The sequence below is a fragment of the Balaenoptera musculus genome, chromosome 1 (assembly GCF_009873245.2).
Source record: "Balaenoptera musculus isolate JJ_BM4_2016_0621 chromosome 1, mBalMus1.pri.v3, whole genome shotgun sequence".
In the NCBI taxonomy this organism is placed as follows: Eukaryota; Metazoa; Chordata; class Mammalia; order Artiodactyla; family Balaenopteridae; genus Balaenoptera; species Balaenoptera musculus.
The window spans coordinates 147434198-147455546 of NC_045785.1; the positions used below are offsets into that span (position 1 = coordinate 147434198).

At 40.8% G+C, this 21349-nt stretch overlaps 1 protein-coding gene across 1 annotated transcript in view; it reads right to left on the bottom strand.

The window, feature by feature from the left end:
• HSD11B1 (hydroxysteroid 11-beta dehydrogenase 1) overlaps positions 1-16871 on the bottom strand; it is a 32311-nt gene extending 15440 nt beyond the window's left edge. The window contains exons 1-4 of the mRNA XM_036866058.1: positions 16678-16871; positions 15804-15934; positions 14964-15075; positions 14642-14833 (exon numbers count right to left, since the gene is read on the bottom strand). Coding sequence (XP_036721953.1) covers positions 14642-14833; positions 14964-15075; positions 15804-15934; positions 16678-16765 — 523 coding nt within the window. The 5' untranslated portion in view covers positions 16766-16871. The remainder of the gene's footprint in view (positions 1-14641; positions 14834-14963; positions 15076-15803; positions 15935-16677) is intronic.
• Between the last annotated feature and the right edge of the window lie 4478 nt (positions 16872-21349).

The following is a 21349-nucleotide window of genomic DNA, read 5'->3' on the forward strand; positions in this document are numbered from 1 at the left end:
CAGCATTCCTTACAGCTACACACTCTGTCTCTACCTTCACGTGGACCTCTCCTTGTTTCCTTTTGTCTTTGTCTTCTCCTCTGTCTCTTATAAGGACACATGTCATTGGTTTTAGGGTCCACCCAGATAATCTTGGATGATATATTGCAAGATCCTTAACTTAGTCACACCTGCAAAGGGCTTTTTTTCCAAATAAGGTCATCTACACAAGTTCAGGGAGTTTGGATGTAGACATATCTTCTGAAGGCCACCATTCAACCTACTCCAACAACATTGATGTATCCATTTCATCTAGTCCAAAGACCCCATTCAAGTTTGTCACATGTCCCAATGATATTCTTTATAGCAAAGGATTCAATCGAGGATCACATGTTGCATATAGTTGTCATGACTCTTTAGCTTCCTTCAAGCTGGAACATTCTCTAGTATTTCCTTGACTTTCATGACTTTTTGACACTGTTGAAGAGTATGCCAGTCATTTTGTACTGGAGTTGGTTTATCCTGGATCATGAGAGCTGGTTGTGCAATTTTCATGAGTTTTGCAAGCAGGTTGATCTTGATATGGCTATCAAGAGATTATTTACACCATGGAAATGCTACAAAGCAGAGTTCTTAATGTTCCCCTTCTAAAGAGCGAGTTGGTAAACATTTACCAGCTCACTGCAGATGAATGTCCCTCAGTTTGGATTCCTCTGTTTCCTATGATTTGATTCAGGCATATATCTTGGCAGAACCATACAAATAATTATCTTCTTTTCACACTGTATCCCATAAAATGATACATGATTTCGATTTATTCCATTACTGGCGATGTTAAGTAACATTGATCATTTGATTCAGGTGGTGTCTGTCAGGTCTCTCCACTGTAAAATTACTCTTTTGTTCTTCTGTAATCAATAAGTATTTTGTAGGATGGTACTTTTTTTTGTTTTTTAAAAAATATTTTAACCATTTTTAAGTCTACAGTTCAGTGGCATTAAGGACATTCACATTGTTGTGCAACTATCACCACTTTTTATCTCCAGAGCTCTTTTCATCTTGCAAAATGGAAACTCTGTACCTATTAAACAATAACTCCCCATTCCCCCCTCCCCTGAGTCTCTGGCAACCACCATTTTACTTTCTCTCTATGATCTTGACTACTCTCAGTACCTCATATAAGTTTAATCATGCAGTATTTGTCTTTTTGTGACTGACTTCACTTAGAATAATGTTCTCAGGGTTTATCCATGTTGTAGCATATATCAAAATTTCCTTTCTTTTTAAGGCTGAATTGTATATAGGTACCACAATTCAATTTGCTTATCTATTATCTGTTGATGGACAATGGGTTGCTTCCATGTTTTAGCTATTGTGAATAATGCTGCCATGAATGTAAGGTTACAAATATCTCTTCAAGACTGCTTCTAAACATATTGAATCACTGTGTTGTACACCTGAAACTAATATAACATTGTAAAGCAACTATACTTCAACTTAAAAAAAGAAGGAAAAAAGAAGAAAAGACTCTGCTTTCAATTATTTTGAGTATATACCCAGGAGTGGAATTTCTGGATCATATGGCAATTCTATTTTTAATTTTTGGAGGAACCTCCATCTATTTTCCGCAGCAGCTGCACCATTCTACATTCCCACCAACAGTGCACAATAGTTCCAATTTCTTCACATCCTTGTCAACAGTTGTTATTTTTTGTTTGTGTTTTTGATATAGGCCATCCTAACAGTTGTGAGGTGATATCTTCTTGTGGTTTCAATAATTAGTGATGTTGAGCATTTTTCATATACCTGTTGGCCATTTGTATGTCTTCTCTGGAGAAGTGCCTATTCAAGTCCTTTGCCCATTTTCCAATCAGGTTGTTTTTTTGTTGTTGGGTAGGGTGGTACTTTGAGAGTATGTAAATACTATGTTTCTTATTAAACTTTTACCCACTAGGTTTAGCATCGATTTATGCTTCCTGGATAAATTATTACTATGACAGTTATAATATGGTGATTTTACTAATTTCATTATTCCTTCTATATTTATCACTTGGCTTTTTATTATATGGGAAAACCTTCTTCTCTCCCCATTTATTTATTCATGTATTTATTTATATCATTATGGATTCTTATTGTATGTAATGGTTTATAATCTGTTATTATCTTTACTATTTATTTGAATGTCCCAGTGGTCCCAGATTTGGCTAGTGGGAGCCCATGAGAAGTTTCTGTGTTCTAGTAACGTGTCCCTCTTTTTCTTTGAGCAGTTCTTTTTTTTTTTTTTTTTAACATTTTTATTGGAGTATAATTGCTTTACAATGGTGTGTTAGTTTCTGCTTTATAACAAAGTGAATCAGTTATACATATACATATGTTCCCATATCTCTTCCCTCTTGCATCTCCCTCCCTCCCACCCTCCCTATCCCACCCCTCTGGGTGATCACAAAGCACCGAGCTGATCTCCCTGTGCTATGCGGTTGCTTCCCACTAGCTATCTATTTTACGTTTGGTAGTGTATATATGTCCATGCCACTCTCTCACTTTGTCACAGCTTACCCTTCCCCCTCCCCATATCCTCAAGTCCATTCTCTAATAGGTCTGTGTCTTTATTCCCGTCTTACCACTGGGTTCTTCATGACCTTTTTTTTTTTACTTACAGCCACAACGAGATTTTCAGGTTCATCTTTCTGGCCATTGTCCTGGAATCAACCTTTTCTCCAGAAAGTCTTGGTTTCTTTTAGTGGAGAATGATATTTAGAAACTAAGATCTGGGTGCTAAGTGCTGGGTGCTAAGAGGCCCAGGGCCTCTCAGATGACAGAACTAGGGAATATATGCACTCATATATAGACACATATACCTATATTTCCATATCTATCCATGTATATTAAAAACTATTGATTCATACCAACACCTCCAATGCCAATCCAACATCACAGGATTCATTCTAATTTTCTTATTTTCATATTTATAACTCCAAAAGTGAGAAACTAGCTTCTGTTATCCTCAATATATACTACTTATTTGATTAATGATCCTGTATGTGAGTATTCTTCAGTTGCTTCTGTGCCCTCTATGTGGATGCCTTCTCCAGTGTACCTGGGCTCTGACACCCCCATGCCAGGCTACACAGATGCCCTCTTCACTCCACATTGGGCTGCCCCATTGCAGCCCCCTTGCACATACCCTCTTTGCTTCTCTTAGTTCTGACACCCCATGCCAGATTATCCAAAGGCTATGCAAGCAACTCAGACATATCTACCATTGCCTACCTTGCTTCTAGCCTAACTCTGCCTTCCCTCAGCATGGCTTTGCTGATTAGACCTGAGTCAATGACTGTACCTCTCTAGGCTGGTCTTCATAAATAATTTGGGGGGTTGACTTATAAAATTCAGCTGAGCCAGTTAGACACTCCTTCTTTGGGGGGAAGTTTAGAGTTGGAAAATTGAGAGACCAAGAATGTTGGCAATGGGGTTGAAGTCAAGAGTGCACTGAGAACTCTCATGCTGAGAAAGGACTGTAACAGCCAGATTGAACTCTGTCCCAAATGAAGCAGAGCTTAATAGGGAGAGAAGGAAGAGGAGCAGATGTGCTGAGGGAAGCTGGTATGACCTAACCATGCTACCTCTGGGATATCCCAGCTGCAGTTCCCCCAAGGCCAGTTGTCTCCCCAGGGACAGACTGAGACAGGTGTGGGCCAGTAATTTGGCAGCCCTTCAAATAATATTCTTTAAACATTGTTCACATTTAATTATTTAGTGAGTACATGGAAAGACTAATTTTCTAACGCTAGAAGTAAAGGATTTATTATATACACTTATTACATGGAAGTTCCTGAACCAGACAACTTCATGGAAAAATGTTAAATAATTTAAAACCCATATAATCAACTCAACTCTGCCATACGTTAATTGGAATCTGACTTCAGGCACATGTCCATTGCCTATTTTCAGCATCGGTAGCTTTGCTTGTAGGTGCATAGACACATTGGAAAAAATCCTACAACAAATGTTTTTGTGCATATATCTATGACTGGATTGATGATTATTCCTTGACAGATTCTTAACATTATATTTGCTGGGTGACGTTGGAACCGAGCAGAACCCTGCAGACTCCACACTACCCCAAGTACAAGAGCCCCTCTATGTCCCCTGCCTCTTGTTTGTAGGAAACCTGAAGTCTCCCAGGCCTCCTACAGTCACAAACGAACAGGCTCGAGCAGTCAAAGATTAGGACAATAGAGTCACAGACTCAGTGTCTGATGCACATTCCTGAGCTGTCTTTCAGATACTATAACTGCCACCAGAGGACATGACATAAGCTGCTCCATCTTGATCAGTACTAAATCTATGACTAATACAATTCCAAGAACTGGCCCCAAGAGAATGGGATTAACATTACTGTTTATAATGATCTATATCTTTGTGGTCATCAAAATAATTATAGCTTGCCCTGCCTGTATATGTAAGTGGGTAATTAAAATTGTCAGCAAAGAGATGCTACAGACCCATGCTGACATCTTCAACTCTGCAAATACGGCACCCTATGTCAGCATGAAGAAGTTACAGAAGATGGACCTTTGCTCCTAATCCCATAGAAATGGAATGATGTTGGACAGTGGGGAATTGAAAGCAGCTCTTTTGCCTCTTTCCTGTTTGCCCATTTCTGTTCCCCTCTAACCTTGAAAGAACCTAATTATGAGAATGAGATCACTAGACAATTTAAACTATCTTCTGACTTATGTGCTCCTGAATGCACACCATGCCTTGCCTAAGCTGTTGATTCTTTTCCTAGATTAAAAGAATTAAGAATGGAGAATTAAGTGGTTAAAGAGTGACTAGCTCTCTACCCCCAATAACCCCCTTAGCAATCCTGCAGGCAGATGATGAGGGCAAGATAACATCTGAAGAGTCAGCCAGCCTGCACGCACGCAATGTAGAATGATGCAGAACCCAACCTCCTGCCTCGATGATTCACTGGGATTCTTCCCCCCCCCTTTTTCCCTTTAAAAACTGTCGTGGCTGAGCAGAATCTTTGGAGTTGGTCTCAGGACATGAGTCCACCTTCTCCCCAGATTGCTGGCTTTTCTGATTAAAGTGACTTTCCTTTCTACTGACACTTGCCTCTTGAATTATTGGCTTTTGAGTGGAGAGCAGCCGAACCTGAGTTCAGTAACAAAATGATGGGAACACTTAAGGCTACATATTGAATATAGAATATTCATATTCTACATATAGAATGCATATTGCTAGATTGCTTTAGGTAAGATGAAAAATGAAGGACTAGACTTTTAAAAATCAATAGTGAAACCACTTAAAATGAATAAAAGAACTATACCCTTTCCCACCATCTCACACCTACTTTGTGGGGTTAACAAAGTTTGCAACAATTTACAATGTTGTAGGCAAACAAAAGACCAAACCAAACAAGAAAAAACAATACCTCCACCCGCTCCATGGTATTTAATAGTTTGAATTTGGTGTTTTAGTAGTTTCAGTCATTTGAATTTATTTGTTTACTTGTGAGATGGAGTACAATCTCTGTCGTCCTGAAGTCAGTCATCCTGAGAGGTGAAATATTTTGCTTTTGGTTACCATACAGAACCTGGTCTCTTACTTTTCTTTAACAAAGTTATTCTAACAAAATTCATACCAAGATTGTTGTACAATAAGCAGTTCCAAAGTGTATAAAATGAAAGGTAAAAGCCCCTTTCTTTAGACACAGTTGAGCTCATACTATATATACTGTTCTCTAAATTATTTTTCCTTGAACTTATGATTTTTATAGTCAGTATGCATAAAAATTTATGTAATATTTCACAACCATTTAGAAACCTGTCCCTAGTGGTGGATATGTAGGTTGTTTTTAGTGTTTTTATGACCACGAACACTTCAGTGGCAATCGGTTTGCACTGGAATGTGGGCTCCAAGGTGACAGGGGCTTGCCTTGTCACAGCGCCGGCATCTGGAACTGTGCCTGGCTCAGAGTGGACCCTCCATTCATATCTTTTGAATAAATGAATGAACGTATTTGGGGAATATTTGTGCAAGTTTATCTGTAGGATATATTTCTCAGGTGTAAAGTGATGCTCTCTCTCCCCAGCCTGTCCTCATTTTTTAAAAAAGATTTTTAAACATTTTAGATGGTTTTATTTTTTAATGTTTATTATTATTTATTTTATTTTTTGGCTGTGCTGTGTGGCATGTTGGATCTTAGTCCCCCAACCAGGGATCGAACCCACACCCCCTGCAGTGGAAGTGCGGAGTCTTAACCACTGGACCGCCGGGGAAATCCCCTGTCCTCATTTTGAAGTAGCTTAAGTGGATTTCTCCTCATTGAAATCAATGCTTATTTCAAGAGGAATCGTCCTTGGGTCAAGCTCAACCATCTAAAGCTATATAGTCACACCATGTCAAATTCACTTTTCACTTTATTAACTTTAAATTTAGCTGTGTCTCAACAATATACCTTTGTCAAAGTTTGCAACAAGAAGCTGCATGTGACATTGATTTGCTGTACTTATTGTTAGAAAAGTTTTGCTAACATCTCAATGGGCAAGGACATAGAAAAACAACTCACAGAATAGAAAATATAAATAACCTATAAACACATGAAAATTCATTCATTCATTAATTACCTGACTTTTATGAAATATCCACCACGTGCCAGGTGCTGTTGTAGGAAATAAGGAAATAAGTATAACCAAAAATAGAATACTACTAAGGCAAGAGACAGATGGGCCTCCAGGGCAAACGGTTTGAGTTCGTTCCTTGTGGACAAATACTCCGAGATGGGAATAACAGGAAAATTGAGAGAGGAGGCTGGCACCTGCCCAGATAGAAGATGAGACCACATATTCATCATTCTCGAAGTCAGAAGACCTCCCTGACTACACATGTGCAGAAAGGCTCCTTGGAGGGCAAAAAGGCAGTGATGCCAACTAATGCTCACTACCCACAGGCCTCTTCGGTAGAATCCATCTTGGCTAAGAGATGTGCATGCACACATGGGAAAATCCTGAGCTATACCAAATACGGACTTTGAACCAGGCAAATCAGAATGACTGGCCAAAGGAAAACTGGAATAAATGCCCCATAAAAGTGATTCAAACTGCATGACTCTCTCTCTGAGCCTGCCCGTGTGTCTATCCACACGTACTCTTTTTTCCTCTTAATAAATACTTTACTTGTTTCACTACTTTCTGTCTTTGTGGGAATTCTTTTTCTGCAAAGCTGTAGGGCCAGGGCCTTGTCACTGATCACGGGTCTAGTGGCTAGGAATCAGTGCTCTCACCGCCAAGACCCAACCTCAATCATTGGCCGGGAACCAAAACCCTGCTTCAAGATGCTGCAGGACGAGGCCACCCGAGATCACTACTGCTCTCAAGGGGACAGGGACCTCACATTCCATTTCATAAGTAAACAAAGAAATTCAAATTATAACCACTGAACACCTTTCTCCTTTACTTACAAAATTGTCAGTTGCTGAAAACTTTGTTAACTCTGAAAAGCAGGTGTGAGATGAACACTCATATGTATACTCAGGGTGGGAATGGGACATGATGCTCATATTCATTTAAACTGGTTTTTATTTTTATATATTTTAAAAGTCAGGTCCTTTATTTTTCATTTTATATAAAGCAATTCAGAAATATGTACCAACAACCTTAGAATTGGTTCCATCATTTCACGCAGTAAATCTAGTACTAAGAACTTATCAAGGAAATAATCATCAAACAGGCCACAGATTTATGTGCAAGATACTTGTTTAGAATTTTTAAAATACATTGAGAGTAACTGAAACCAAGTCCCCCTTAAACTGAGTTCCCCTGCTGAGTTAACAATCTTTCTATCCAAAACTTTATTCCCTTTCTTGCCCCACCCTTGTTCCCCTCAAGATTGAGGAGCATCAAAGAAAAGGAGGGATTGAAACCAAGTATGACCCTGAGGGGCATTCCTGGGGCCTTCCGTGTCCACCATTTCTTGTTTGTAGGAAAAAAGGTTTTCACCTCCTAGGCCTTCCCCAGGTTCCAAAGTGCAGACTCAAGCCGTTAATGATTAGGACAAGAGTCACAGGACTCCTATTTCCTCCTGAAGGGATATAAGTAACAATCTGATGCATATCTTTGAGTTGTTCTGCAGGAACTAAGCCCCTCACTCCGGTGGAGGATGATGACTACACGCTGACCACAAGTTCGTGGACCCCAGACTGTTGGAACCAGAAGGCTGATGATTGAGATCTCAGAAACATCACCCTGTTACCTCACAATCAACCCATCAGAAGAAGCTGATCCTATGACCCTCTCCCCAACACTGTCTTTAAAAACCCTTGTCTAAAAGCCAATGAAGAACACGTTTGATCCCTGGTTGGGGAACTAAGATCCTGCATGCTGGCCAAAAAAAAAAAAAAAAAAAAAAGCCAGTGAAGAGTTTGAGTCTTTTGAGCACGGACTGCCTGTTCTCCTTGCATGGGTGACCTGCAGTAAACGCTGTACATTCCTTCACCACAACCTGGTGTCAGTAGATTGGCTTTGCTGTGAGACAGGTGAGCAGAACTGAGTTTGGTTCAGTAACATAACCTAAATATCTGGCAGTAGGAAAATAATTGTTCTGTATCTATATGTACCTAGAAGGAAATTCTCCAAAATATTGGCATGAATATGGATGATCTTTATTTTCAGCTTTGTGTTTCTCTTCATTTTTCCAATTTTCATAATGTGTGTGTATGTGTAGCTTTTATAATCACAGAAACATTTTTAAAAAGTTGTTAGGGGCCTTGCTAGTTCCATTATTTTGTGCCTTCAATTTATAATCTTTTATGAGAGGTTTATTTCAGAAATTATTTGCTTCCTGCAGTGCTTCCTTCTTTTGAATATAATCTTGTCTATATACTGATACTATTTTTTTTTCTTTTTTTTCCTTTTTGTTAAGAAACTCAAGAGCCAAATTAGAAACTTAAGCACAGCTTCTATGTTGAGTTTAATTTTGGTGTTTATATATTCTTTTCTTAAGACCTAGTTTTTTATTTGGGTGTTTCCAAATAGAGTGTATTTTTTGTAAGCCTTTGAAACTCCTTGGTGAGTGACCGTAAAGGCATGGATGATGGTAGAACCCTGATATTTTTGTCAAGAAAAGTACTTGAACAAAAATAATGGTCGAGCAGGGTTAAGGAGCCATGACTACTTAAGCTCTTCCCACCCACCCCTTTCAAGGGAGTAAACGGAGTAATGGTCACATGGATAGCATTACAGTGTTCTCAACCTGCACTAAATTGTCACTGTCATCAGCAGGGAGTCTTCTCTTCCCCTTTAAAATCTCCAGTCACCCCTCCTGGGGGGCAGATACAACAGTGAACTCCAATGTCGAGTGCATCAAGTTGTTTCAATCCTCCAGATTCTGCCTGAGCCCAGCCTCTTGAATTTAGGTAATAACGACTCCTGAAATTTTTATGTCCAGGCTGTTGATTCTTACTCTGATCTTCTTTTTTTTTTTTTTATGTTTTAACATTTTTTATTAGATTTGTTTCTAATTACATACTTAGTACAGACAACTTGGAAAATATTTTTAAGAAAGGAAAATTTGTATAATTCCATCACCCAATATACATTTAACTCCAGTTGCCTTCCAGTTTTTTTTATATACATAAATATTTTGTTTATAAAAGTATAGCACACTGTTTTGTAGCGTGATTTTTCTATTACAAATATTTTCCCATAGCAATGAGTGTTTTTATACAGCAATACATATATTAACATCCATTAATGAATGTACCAAAACATAGTAATCTCAATCCAAATCTATACACACACATGCCTCACCTCCCTGTGTTTCTCCCCATGCCCCTCCACACAGTCCAAATCTGCAGCACTCCCCCATCACGTAAATACCTGTATCGACAAGCATACACTTCCACTTACCTTGGAAATTGTGGTCCCTGAAAATTATTTCTGAGGTAATCAGGTTTAAGGGTAAAGATTCATCTTTCTTAGAAATATTAGGACAATTGGGTGAGGGATAAACTACCCCATTCTACTATATTTCTTAGTCTCCTTTGCATCCTAGACCTTGGTTGCCACCCTCTCCCCCCCACTCAGGTTATTTCCATACACTAAGCATTGGTCTATCTTTTAGGAAAAAGTGGGTGCCAGAGGTGTAGGTGGGGGATGAGATTAACACCTGTACATTCTTTTTTTTCTTTTTTAATCTGTGACTCTGTTAGCAGGACCCAGAGACCTGCTCTAGCACTTTTTGACTTTTTAAAAAAAAATTTTTATTTATTTATTTATTAATTATTTATTTATTTTTGGCTGTGTTGGGTCTTCGTTTCTGTGCGAGGGTTTTCTCTAGTTGTGGCGAGCAGGGGCCACTCTTCGTCGCGGTGCGCGGGCCTTTCCCTATCACGGCCTCTCTTGTTGCAGAGCACAGGTTCCAGACGCGCAGGCTCAGTAGTTGTGGCTCACGGGCCTAGTTGCTCCGCGGCATGTGGGATCTTCGCAGACCAGAGCTTGAACCCGTGTCCCCTGCATTGGCAGGCAGATTCTCAACCACTGTGCCACCAGGAAGCCCCACCTGTACATTCTTGTCTTTATGCAGAGCAGCATTTTGCATATTCCAAATCCTGTTAGTTGATCTGTGTAGTTGAGAAATCTGTTTCTTTTTTCCTCTTTGTAATGTAGAATTCTTGAAATAGGTTTGGACTGCACAGCCACCCCTCAACCGACAAACAGTTTAAGGTCCAACAAGTGACTTCATGCATTGGTTTGAGTTTTCCCACAAAAGCATTGTCTTACAAGGTATTTTCCTCTGGCTAGTCAGCTTATAATGAGCCTGAAATACTACACATTTGTATAAAAAAATAGTATGAAACAATGCTGGGAATGAGTAAACCAGGAAAGGAATACATTTGAATAAGACTTAAACTATATATATATATATACACATATACATATATATATATAAAGTATATATAAAGTTTATATATATTTATATATTCTTTATATATAAAGTATATATGAAGTTTATATATATATAAACTATATATAAATATATATATAAATATAAACTATAATTTATAAAATATAAACTATAAACTATAAATATATATATATTATATATATATATAAAGTTGATCTTTTTAAAAGAAGATTTACTTGGAGAAAAATGAATAGGTAACTGGAGACATTTAATGGAGCTTCCAAAGAGAGGTCTGAGCATTTAGAGGTTATTGGCAAGGCTCTTTTACTCCTTTTGATGTGTTTTTCACTTTGAATATTTAAAGAAACCCAGTGTTTTATTATGTCTAGCTTCACTTCAAAATAGGACTTGGATTTTTCTTCATACTGACGTATCACCGTCCTTACACTTGTACCAGCCCAGTGTGGTTGGCATTTGTACTATAATTGTTGTTGCTAGTATTTGTATCACCAATGAAGCCGAAAAAGAGAAATAGAGAGGAAGTAGGGTTTCTAAGGTAACTTAGGAAAATGTAGTAGGTAAGAGGAAACGTATAAATGAATCTGGTGAGGACTGAAAAAGTCTTCAAAGGAGGTGAGGTTAAATGGATCCTTAGAGGAAAAAAGGTGGGGCTGTTGGCGGGGGTGACAGGTTGGTCCCTGTTTACTCCTCCTGAGGGGGAGTAAAGAAGGGGCAGAGAAGCAGTATTAGATGCTGGGTCCAGCTGTCATGTGTGTAACTACCATAGTTATGGGGTTCACAGAACCAGGGAATTCAAAAATGGAATGACTTTTCCTTTTCTAAAATTGAACCTAAGACAACCTTTTTGACTCATGGCAAATAAACTTTTTCCAGATGTTGTCAAATGTTTTCTGCCCAATCCAGTGATTTTTTTTTCAGGCAAATTGGAGTATTAATCTCTCTGTCTCAGTTTGTTTCACAAATACCATCTAGGTATTTTCTTCCCATTCTTTCTCCTGCCCCACTGTCCCCTGCATCAGTGCAAGGGGTTTTGCTTTCATGATGGACCTTGAATGTGAGAGAGATTGGGTCTGGGATGTGTGTGTATGGTGTGAGGTACACATGTGGGGGTGGCCTAGAGGGAATACTGCCTCTGGTCTTATATGCATGGGTGATATGGGGGCGACTGTTAATTGTCAACATCAGTGTCTTTTATAGAAATAGAACCCCTGATTTTCAGCTGGACACACGTTCACCTTGAATAAAGTCCACAACTGCAATGAGCTGTAGCAGAAGTATATGACATTCAAGTTGTATTCTTCTTTCTCCATTTTCTCTAGCTAGAATTCTGACATGATAATGAGCCACCTTGGACATACAGGTGAGGATAACACCCAGGGATGGTGTTTTGTGATAGAAGGTTCCTAGACGATTCATGGGGCAGAACTCCCATTGCAGCTCTAAACTGCTTACCCCAGGCTGTTTCATGATAGAAAAATTAATTTCTATTTGTTTAAGTCATTGTAAATTTAGGTTTTTGTGATAGTAGCTCAAAATATATCCAAACTAGCATGTGGAGGAAGGAGGGGAGACTAACTGATGTAACATATACATAGAAAGTTGAGCAGTAGGTGCCAGAAACAGTGTTGAGTGGTGGATGGATGTGGACCGTAAGGAAATTCCCAGAGGCAGCCATACTGTCTTTGATGATGCTAAAGAAACAGCTGAGGCTTTAAAGAACGTATTAAAAGTATGGGATTTCCATGTAACACAATACCTAGAAATGCACTGGGGATAAAAACAATTGCTGATTACTGCAATTCAATAAACCACTTAATGCGGTCCCTGGAAAGAATTATTAAAAAGCCATCCCAATACTCTTTGGCTGACCTTAGGATCAATCTGCGGTTTAGCGTCCCATGTTTGTGGAATTCAGATTTTACGGAGGAAGGATTAAGGAACATATTTGCTGACTGTCTGAAAGAACATAGCTTATGTAAATCAGCTATGCTTCAATTTAAAAAAGAATAGAGCCTAGAGCAGAGAAATTCTTCAGTTAGGGAGAGAAAGCAAAGTGTTTGTACTTTGCCAATTCACAGACATGCTTCAAAGCAAAAAGGCTGAACTTTTGGCTATACAAACAACAGACAGGAAGGTTAGTAGTCCAGCTAGATTTCTACCTCCCAGAGTCCATAGAAATTATGAGGTGACATTTGGTAGGTGGAGAAGATGTGTGGAAACAGGTTATCAGAATTTCATCACACCCTTGGATTTCTATAGTAACTCTGTTCCTTCTGAGGACATTTAGGCTGTAATGTTGTAAGGCTGTAAACCCCCCTTTGCCTAGAGTGGATATATTACTTATTCAACTGAGATCATTAAAGCCACCTACACCATGACTGATGTGAGGGTTTTGGCCAATGCCCTAGGATGGTTTGGGGATGTGCCCAGCACCCTCTCACTCAGTATGCATCCAGAAGCTCTCCCTTCCTTTCAGCCCAGAGAGAGGCTGTGTCTGGGGAGGCGTGGGGGAGTCTGTGTTGTCCAGGAAGCACAGGGATGCATATCAATCACCCTGTTTGGCGGGTAGAACAGACACACTGCCCTTTTATCCGATCGCTGATCACTATGCAGGCCTTTACCGTCCTGGAAGTAGAACTCTTTACAACATAGATGGTGTTCTGAGTTACAGTAATAACCAATGTTTGTGAAGTACTTAAGAAATTACAAAGTCTTCTAGGTTATTTGCTTTTACATTGCTAGGAAACACATGTAGATGGCTAATTTTGATCCTGGTGTTTGCATCTTCCATGCACATCCTTCTAACTGACTAATCGACAAATACGTGTGGAACTTCTCTACTGGACCCATAATGAAATGGGCCTAGGAATCCCCCAAGCTGGAAACTCTCTGGCTTTTCACTGGTGATAACTTTGAATGCTGTCACCATCGAAAGCACAGGGGACTTCTCTTGATCACGCAGAGTTCTCTTTATGAATATTTCTCTGTACACACTCTCTTCCTACCCTATTGGTGGATTAAAATGGACTTTTGATGTAGCAAGTTCAGATTTTGGAGAACACCCCAATATAGGCAGGTCTGTTATAATATGGTGTGTTTGTTTTTGTTGTTCATTTCATTTTGCCTTGGCTCAACCCACTTATCAGACAACTGTATGTTGTTAAAACATTTCACCTCTCAGTTCTACCTTTGTATCAACTAACGTTACCAAGCTACAGCTCTTTGTCATGCAAGAAGCAAAATCTTGTTTATCTATGATGAGCAGGTCTCTCCCTGAAACTCAGGACAGGCTGTCCCTCCAGCAGTCTCTTGATGACCCTTTGGACTCCCATTTGTTGATCACAAACAACCAGGCGAGTTCAGGGAAGCACTCTGAACTGCTGCTCTTCCTCCGCTACTTCCAGGAATCTTGTAGTCGATCCACCCTGAACAAGCCCTCATTTTTATGGTCTCACTTGTTCCTAACACTGTGTCTTTTACTCAGCATGCATGCTGCTCGGTGAGTTTCCATACCCAAGGCTCTTATTCGTACATCTGCCTGTCCACGCCTATGGGCAAGCTGTTAATCAGCTTTTCTTTAATATCACTGTGAGCATTTCAACTTCCAGTTTCTATTGTGTTACTTCTCAGGATGGAAACTGATAAAATGCATGTTCACTGCAGAGCCCCTAACACCATCCCCGGCACTTCTGCCACTCCCGCCTTCCACACTGGCCCCTGCCCCACTCACCAGCTATTGAGGAGACAACCACAATGCTCCCATTGCTCTGCTTCAGCATGGGCATGGCGGCCCCGCTCAGGACCACATAACTCAGGAAGTTGACCTCCATGTTTTTGCGCACTTGGTCAATGTCATCAATAAATACAGTCATAGGATTGTTGGTGTTGGTGATGTGGTTGAGAATGAGCATGTCTAGTCCCCCTGTAAGAGACGGCTGTGTTGAGAGAAGCCATCTGAGGTTGATACCTTCTCCCCCTCCTCCCCGTCTCAAAAGCTCCCTGGTGATCCCTAGGGCAAAGTCCAGAAGAGGAGAGAGGAGAAGCTGTCTCACCCATGAGTTTTCCAGCTTTGGCAACAAATTCCTCTGCGAAGGTCATGTTCTCCATGGTGCCAGCAACGTAGTGCGCCGAGGATGCACCGAGCTCCAGGCAGTGGGATACCACCTGCAGAGGCACAGCGGCCATGGTGTCAATCTTGGCTGCAGACTTTTGGGGGGCAGTCTCTGACATAATGGGGGTTTAAATGAGAGGTTGCTCACAGCCCTGTTTTGGTAGGGGTGTGTGTGTGTGTTGTTAAATGCAACTGACACAATATTAGTCCCCTGTTTGAAGTACTGTCTGGAACAAGATAGGGTATAAATGGATAAATCACTGTGCTGGAGTTTAAGTCTGTGCTCATGAGTTTCTGTAAACAGATGTCTCTGAACACATTATTGGTAGGGGTGCTAGTTCCTGTGTGGGTAGCCCTAGGTTTGTGAATATTTATTTGTGTATCCTTGGGTTTGTGAGTCTGAGTATATAAGAGAGCGTGTGTCTGCATGGGTACCAGAGTATGAATTCATGAGTAGGTACTGGAATGTTGGTATCTGAGCACATATAGGTATGTCTGTGACTCCATGTGTCAATGTGTGTGAATAGGCATGTCTATCTCATAGATAGAGATAGAGTCCAAGAACTTTGTGTCTAGATATGTATGCATGAGAATGAATACTTAAATGCATATTTTTATATCCCTGTGGATGTTTGGGTGTTTGAATCCTCCGTGTGTGTGTGTGTATATGCATCTATGTCTGAGTGTGCCAGTTCTGTGTGTTGGCATGTATATGTGAGCATACATAGGAATACATCTGGGCACGTGAGGGTACCTATGGCTGTGGGCACAGGACTCTCACCTTCTTTAGAGCTTCTTCTGACCTCGCTGTCACTACCACATGGGCTCCCATTCTCGCCAGATGATAGGCCATCTCTCTTCCAATCCCCTTGCTGGCCCCTGTGACAATCACTCTTTTTCCTCGAAGCATCTCTGGGAAACCCCAAAAGAAAATGAGGACCGTAGTTGGAAGCAACATTCCTCCTCCCACTTTAGAGGTGGACAGCCTTATCGCAGTGTCTAAAGGTTATGAGCCCAGATCAACTCATCTCAAATTGCATAAATCAATGAAGGAACAGATCAACTCTTCCGTAAACATTCTCTGAAATGGGAGTTTGCTTTGGTTGCTCAAAACCAAGCCTTCCTGCTGTCCTTTTTTGAAAATCCCTATGGAAAGAGATTCAGCTAGAACACTGGAGTTCCAGACATTTCTGGATTCATCCAGTTGCTCAATTGAAATAAAATTCAAAGAGTCATCAAAACACATGTGCTCAGAGAAATTCCAGATATTTTCTCTCATTTCTATTTAGTCATCAACTCCAGAATTCTTTCTTGTTTCCCACTTATCCATCTCTCCACAGAGCACAATTATCTGGCTAAGTTGTGAATTTTGGAATTACCCTCATTTTTTTGGTAAGAGATCTGAAACTGCTTTTGATCAAAGATGCCAAATAAAACATGGACTATTTGGTAATCTTTTAACGCCATGATTACCCCTCCCTACACCCCTATTACCCAGCCTGTGGCTGGAAGACGTAGAAACACAGTCTCACCTCAGGGTCCCCTCTTGTCCAGCAACTTTGGGGATCGAGAACTCCTTTTTATCCTCAGAAACACTCTAGCCATCCCTGGGTTTTTAAATCTATTCCTCCAAAATTAGACACATTGGTACTTACCTGGTCTGAATTCCTCCTTCGCAGAATAGTAGTAGTAGGCCAAGAAGATCCCCAGAATGGGGAGGAGATATTTTTTCATAAAAGCCATCAGACAGGGACCTGGCCCGAGGAGCCCTGTAGGACACACAGAGAGAACCTACAGAGCTTTCTACAACTTCCTAGGCAGGCAGCGGCCTCTGGATTGTGACATCAGGGATGGGGGAGGCTGGTTTAGTCTCAGGCAGTCCTAGCCAATTTCCCTGTCAGAGCAGCGATTGGCTTTGGGTGGGATCCCATTTGTCCCTGGCAGCCTGTGTGGTGGATTTCATAATGGACAATGTTTACTCCATTTCATTGAGCAAGAAGAGACTTCCAGATGGCCAAGCTCATGATTGTACAGGGCTGGATTCCTGAGCATCCCTACCCTGAGCTCGTCTTCCTCTTAATGCCATTTACTCCAGGAATCAACGGACTTTCAAAAGTGATATATCAAAGGCAGAGAGAAAGTGTGCACGGGGCTTCTGGGGAAGTGTGAGTAATAGCAAAGAGAGCCAAAGTCAAGCAAGTCTCATTCTCAGCCCCACCTCCTAGTCAGAAGCAATTAAAAACAACAGCACAAAACAGAAAAATAAGCTTAGTTTAAAAAAAAAAAAGTGCACATTTTGGAGGAAAGAAAAAAGCAAAGAAGCCTTATAAATCCCACACTTAAGTTCAATGAACAATATTACAACATCAAAGGGGAATGCAAGCCAGCCAGAACCCAGATGGCGGGAAACCCCTGACCGGTCAAGACTCTCAGGCAAGTGCAATGGAATGTACACTTATTACTTTAACAGCAAATAAAGAAGAAATAATGAGTGCCAAGAAAAAAAGGCATTAAGCTGTTAAAGTAGGTCTTATAAATGCGACAGAGGACCAAGAACGTGAAGAGGATGGTAGGAAGAGGGGATCTGATGTAGAAGAAAAAAGAATGAGCATCGTTGAAGCAAAGCTAGCCTGAAAAGCCCACATCCAGCCAAAAATTGATCCAGTAACAGTAAAAGGACCAGGGGGGAGAAACCCCTACTAATTTAGAATTTATCACAGAAATATAGAAATAACCACCTTGGTATGTCTGTAGCAAGAATTCATTAAGGATCAATCTTCAAAGAAAGAATTTAAGATATAGTATTGTTAAGTTTTTCAACTTAAAAACAACTAACCAAACCATACACATTATCCTATCACAGAGCAAATCCAGAATTCTGCAAGTTACCAGTGTAGCCAAGAAACTCATTTAAATATAGCAATAAGAATAGGTACCTGTGCTTTGGAGGAGGAATGTGGGTTGAGGGCGGGGGTTGGAGAATTCACACAAGATTAAGAGAAATTGAATTATGACCCTAAGTACAGGATCTGGAAACACTCACTGAATTTTCACTTCAGAGCAAGGGAAAATAAGTTAAGACCCAGAGGAGACGAAATAATTTGTCAACAAAGGCCCACAGCTGTGAAGTTCACTTCCAGAAAACAATGCAGATTTGAGAACAGTTGAGGGCTAGATAGAGCTCAAGGTTCATGGAGGACAAAATAGAAAACATGCTTTTTAAAAATCAAGTGGAAAATTACATTACATAGTGTCAGAACTACAAGATCTATATGCATAGTTTTATAAAGGACTTTATGCCACCAAGATATGTTATACACTAGACTCCATTTTCATCTCTACAGGAAAAGGAATTTAAGTTTTATTTTCTTAATACTATACTATTAATAGCAAAAATATAGGAAACAATGAAAAATGACTTTCAAATCTGATGATGCTAAAATGATAGAAAGATGAACAGATTAGGGAAGTTTATTGCCTGACACACACAAAAAAAGAATTTTAAAGTGCACTACAGAAAATATAAATTTAAAGAAAGCAAAAATAACAATGAGCAGGAGGAACTGTAGGTGACAGAACATAAAACAAACACAACTATTGCTCATTGTTGGCTGAATTAAAAAATGAAGTCCAATGTTGTGCTGCCCCCAAAGACACATTTAAATGCAGACACATAAAAAAACCTGCAAACAGATTAATAGTTAGATGGCCAAAGAGCCATCATGTTGGAAAATAGGGTTATAGAGAGAGCATCCAAGAAAATAATTTTCATGGACTTTGATGAAATAATTTTTTTAAAAAAAATATACTCTGACTAGCAGTCTGTTTTTTTTTTAAATTAATTTATTATTTTTAAAAAATTTTTGGCTGTGTTGGGTCTTTGCTTCTGTGTGAGGGCTTTCTCTAGTTGCGGCAAGCGGGGGGCCACTCTTCATCGCGATGCGCGGGCCTCTCACTATCGCGGCCTCTCTTGTTGTAGAGCACAGACTCCAGATGCGCAGGCTCAGTAGTTGTGGCTCACGGGCCTAGTTGCTCCGCGGCATGTGGGATCTTCCCAGACCAGGGCTCAAACCCGTGTCCCCTGCATTGGCAGGCAGATTCTCAACCACTGCACCACCAGGGAAGCCGGAAATAATTTTTTTTATATCTTTTTTTTTTTGGCTGCGTGGCATGAGGGATCTTAGTTCCCCGACTAGGGATCGAACCCGAATCGGTGCACCCTGCGGTGGAAGTGCGGAGTCTTAAACACTGGACCGCCAGCGAAGTCCCTGATGACATAATTTTTAATCAATAAAATGCATCAATGAGAATGAGGGCACTGAGTGATGGTTGATGACATTCAATCTTAGAGGTTCTCAGAAGTTTTGGTCTCAGGATCCCTTTAACAATCTTAAAAATCATCGAGGATCTCAAAGAATTTTTGCATATGTGGTTTTACCTATTGACATGGATGTATTAGAAATTGACTGAGAATTTCTTTTTTAACTCAAGAATACATAAGCATCCATGTATTAAGCTTTGTATTATTACACATCCTGTAGGCTGGGGAAACTCATGAGAGAAGGAGAAGGAAAAAGGACAAATAATGTTTTAGTATGATTATGAAAGCAGTTTTGACTTTTCAAACTCCCAAGAGGGTCTCAGGGACCCAGGGGACCACACTTGGACCACATTATGTAATACACATGGATCCACTGTATGTCTATAGTTACATGCCTGGTTCTCTCATTAGCTTGTCGACTCGGACACGGACTATGTCTTTTTCATCTTTATCTCTCTCCATCTCCCTCTAGCTTTGCTCCAAAATAGGCATTCAGTGAACTTTTGCTGTTTTAGTGTTTCCGAGGCACTGCAGCGATGAGAAAATTGCTGTCTTTCTGGAGCCTGATTTAATCCGGGGAAGTCACTGAGATTTAGCATTCTGGCCAGAGCTGATCAACCCCCGCCCCCTAATCCTCTTCTGGTGGTGCTCAACAAATTGAAAAAAGAAAACAGAGAAAAAAAGACAAAGGAAATATGAACACTTCACCTAGCATTTGTTTGGACAAATTTTCACCAATCAAGTAAAGTTTCTTTCACTGCCATAGCAACGAACTGAGCTGTTCATTCCTTCACGCGGCTCCTTCTTTGTAAGGCATTGACCACCTACATTTCCGAGCAGGGTTTCAGTGAAATGCCCTCAACATGACCTGGTCATTTTCAAAAACCCACGTAGCATGGGTCACTCTCAGCTGGACGTGCATGGCTGAGCCCAGCCAGGAATTCTCTCCGACTTGATCAGCCCCACCTAAATAAACGGGGTCAAGAAAAGCGAGACGGTGAGAAGATGTGCGGGGGTTGTTGAATGGGAAAGGGCCTCGGAGGGCCGGGCCAGATCTGGGAGGACTCACAGGAAGTGGCAGACTCGTGGGGGGGAGCAGCCACAGGGGAATTCCTGTGCATTTGGCATAAAATGTAGATCATGCAAGGAGCACCTGTCATTTCTGAGGCAGCAGCATCTGGAGTGCCTTCTGGGACTGTTTGGTAGCTTTGTTAGGAAAGCGGTCTCTTCCTTGTGAAAACTAATCCTGCCAGTGGAACAGCGGGCAGACCTTGGAGTAAAAGGTGGGTGAACCCTCTCTGTTCCGAGGTTCTGCCTTCTCTGGGAAAATAGCACCAACAGGTTGAGACAGGAAAGGATCTTAGCATAATGTTAGAACGCATAAAATTCTCCCCTTTCCTCAATCCTCCCACCCTGTTCCCCACCCCAATCCAGTTCCTCTGGTCCGATTTTTTTAAAGAACTCCTCAGTCTGTGCCATGGCTGCCAAAATCTGTTTCTAGCCATGGAAACAGCTGTAAAATGAAATTCATGAAATTCATTCTACGGCAAGACAAGAAAAATTTAAACAAAAAATCTTCTCTGCCCTTCGGCCTCCTTTCTCCTCCCACTGTGCATTGTATATCTGTATTATGCATGGCCCAAACCTTCCACATCGACAGAAATACCTGCTCAACCATAAGAGCGATGTTCTCCTAGCATCAATAAGACAATTCCTTCAATATAACAGCCCTTCGGGGCTTCCCTGGTGGCGCAGTGGTTGAGCATCTGCCTGCCAATGCAGGGGACATGGGTTCGAGCCCTGGTCTGGGAAGATCCCACATGCCGCGGAGCAACTAGGCCCGTGAGCCACAACTACTGAGCCTGCGCGTCTGGAGCCTGTGCTCTGCAACAAGAGAGGCCGCGATGATGAGAGGCCCGCGCACCGCGATGAAGAGTGGCCCCCACTTGCCGCAACTAGAGAAAGCCCTCGCACAGAAACGAAGACCCAACATAGTCATAAATAAA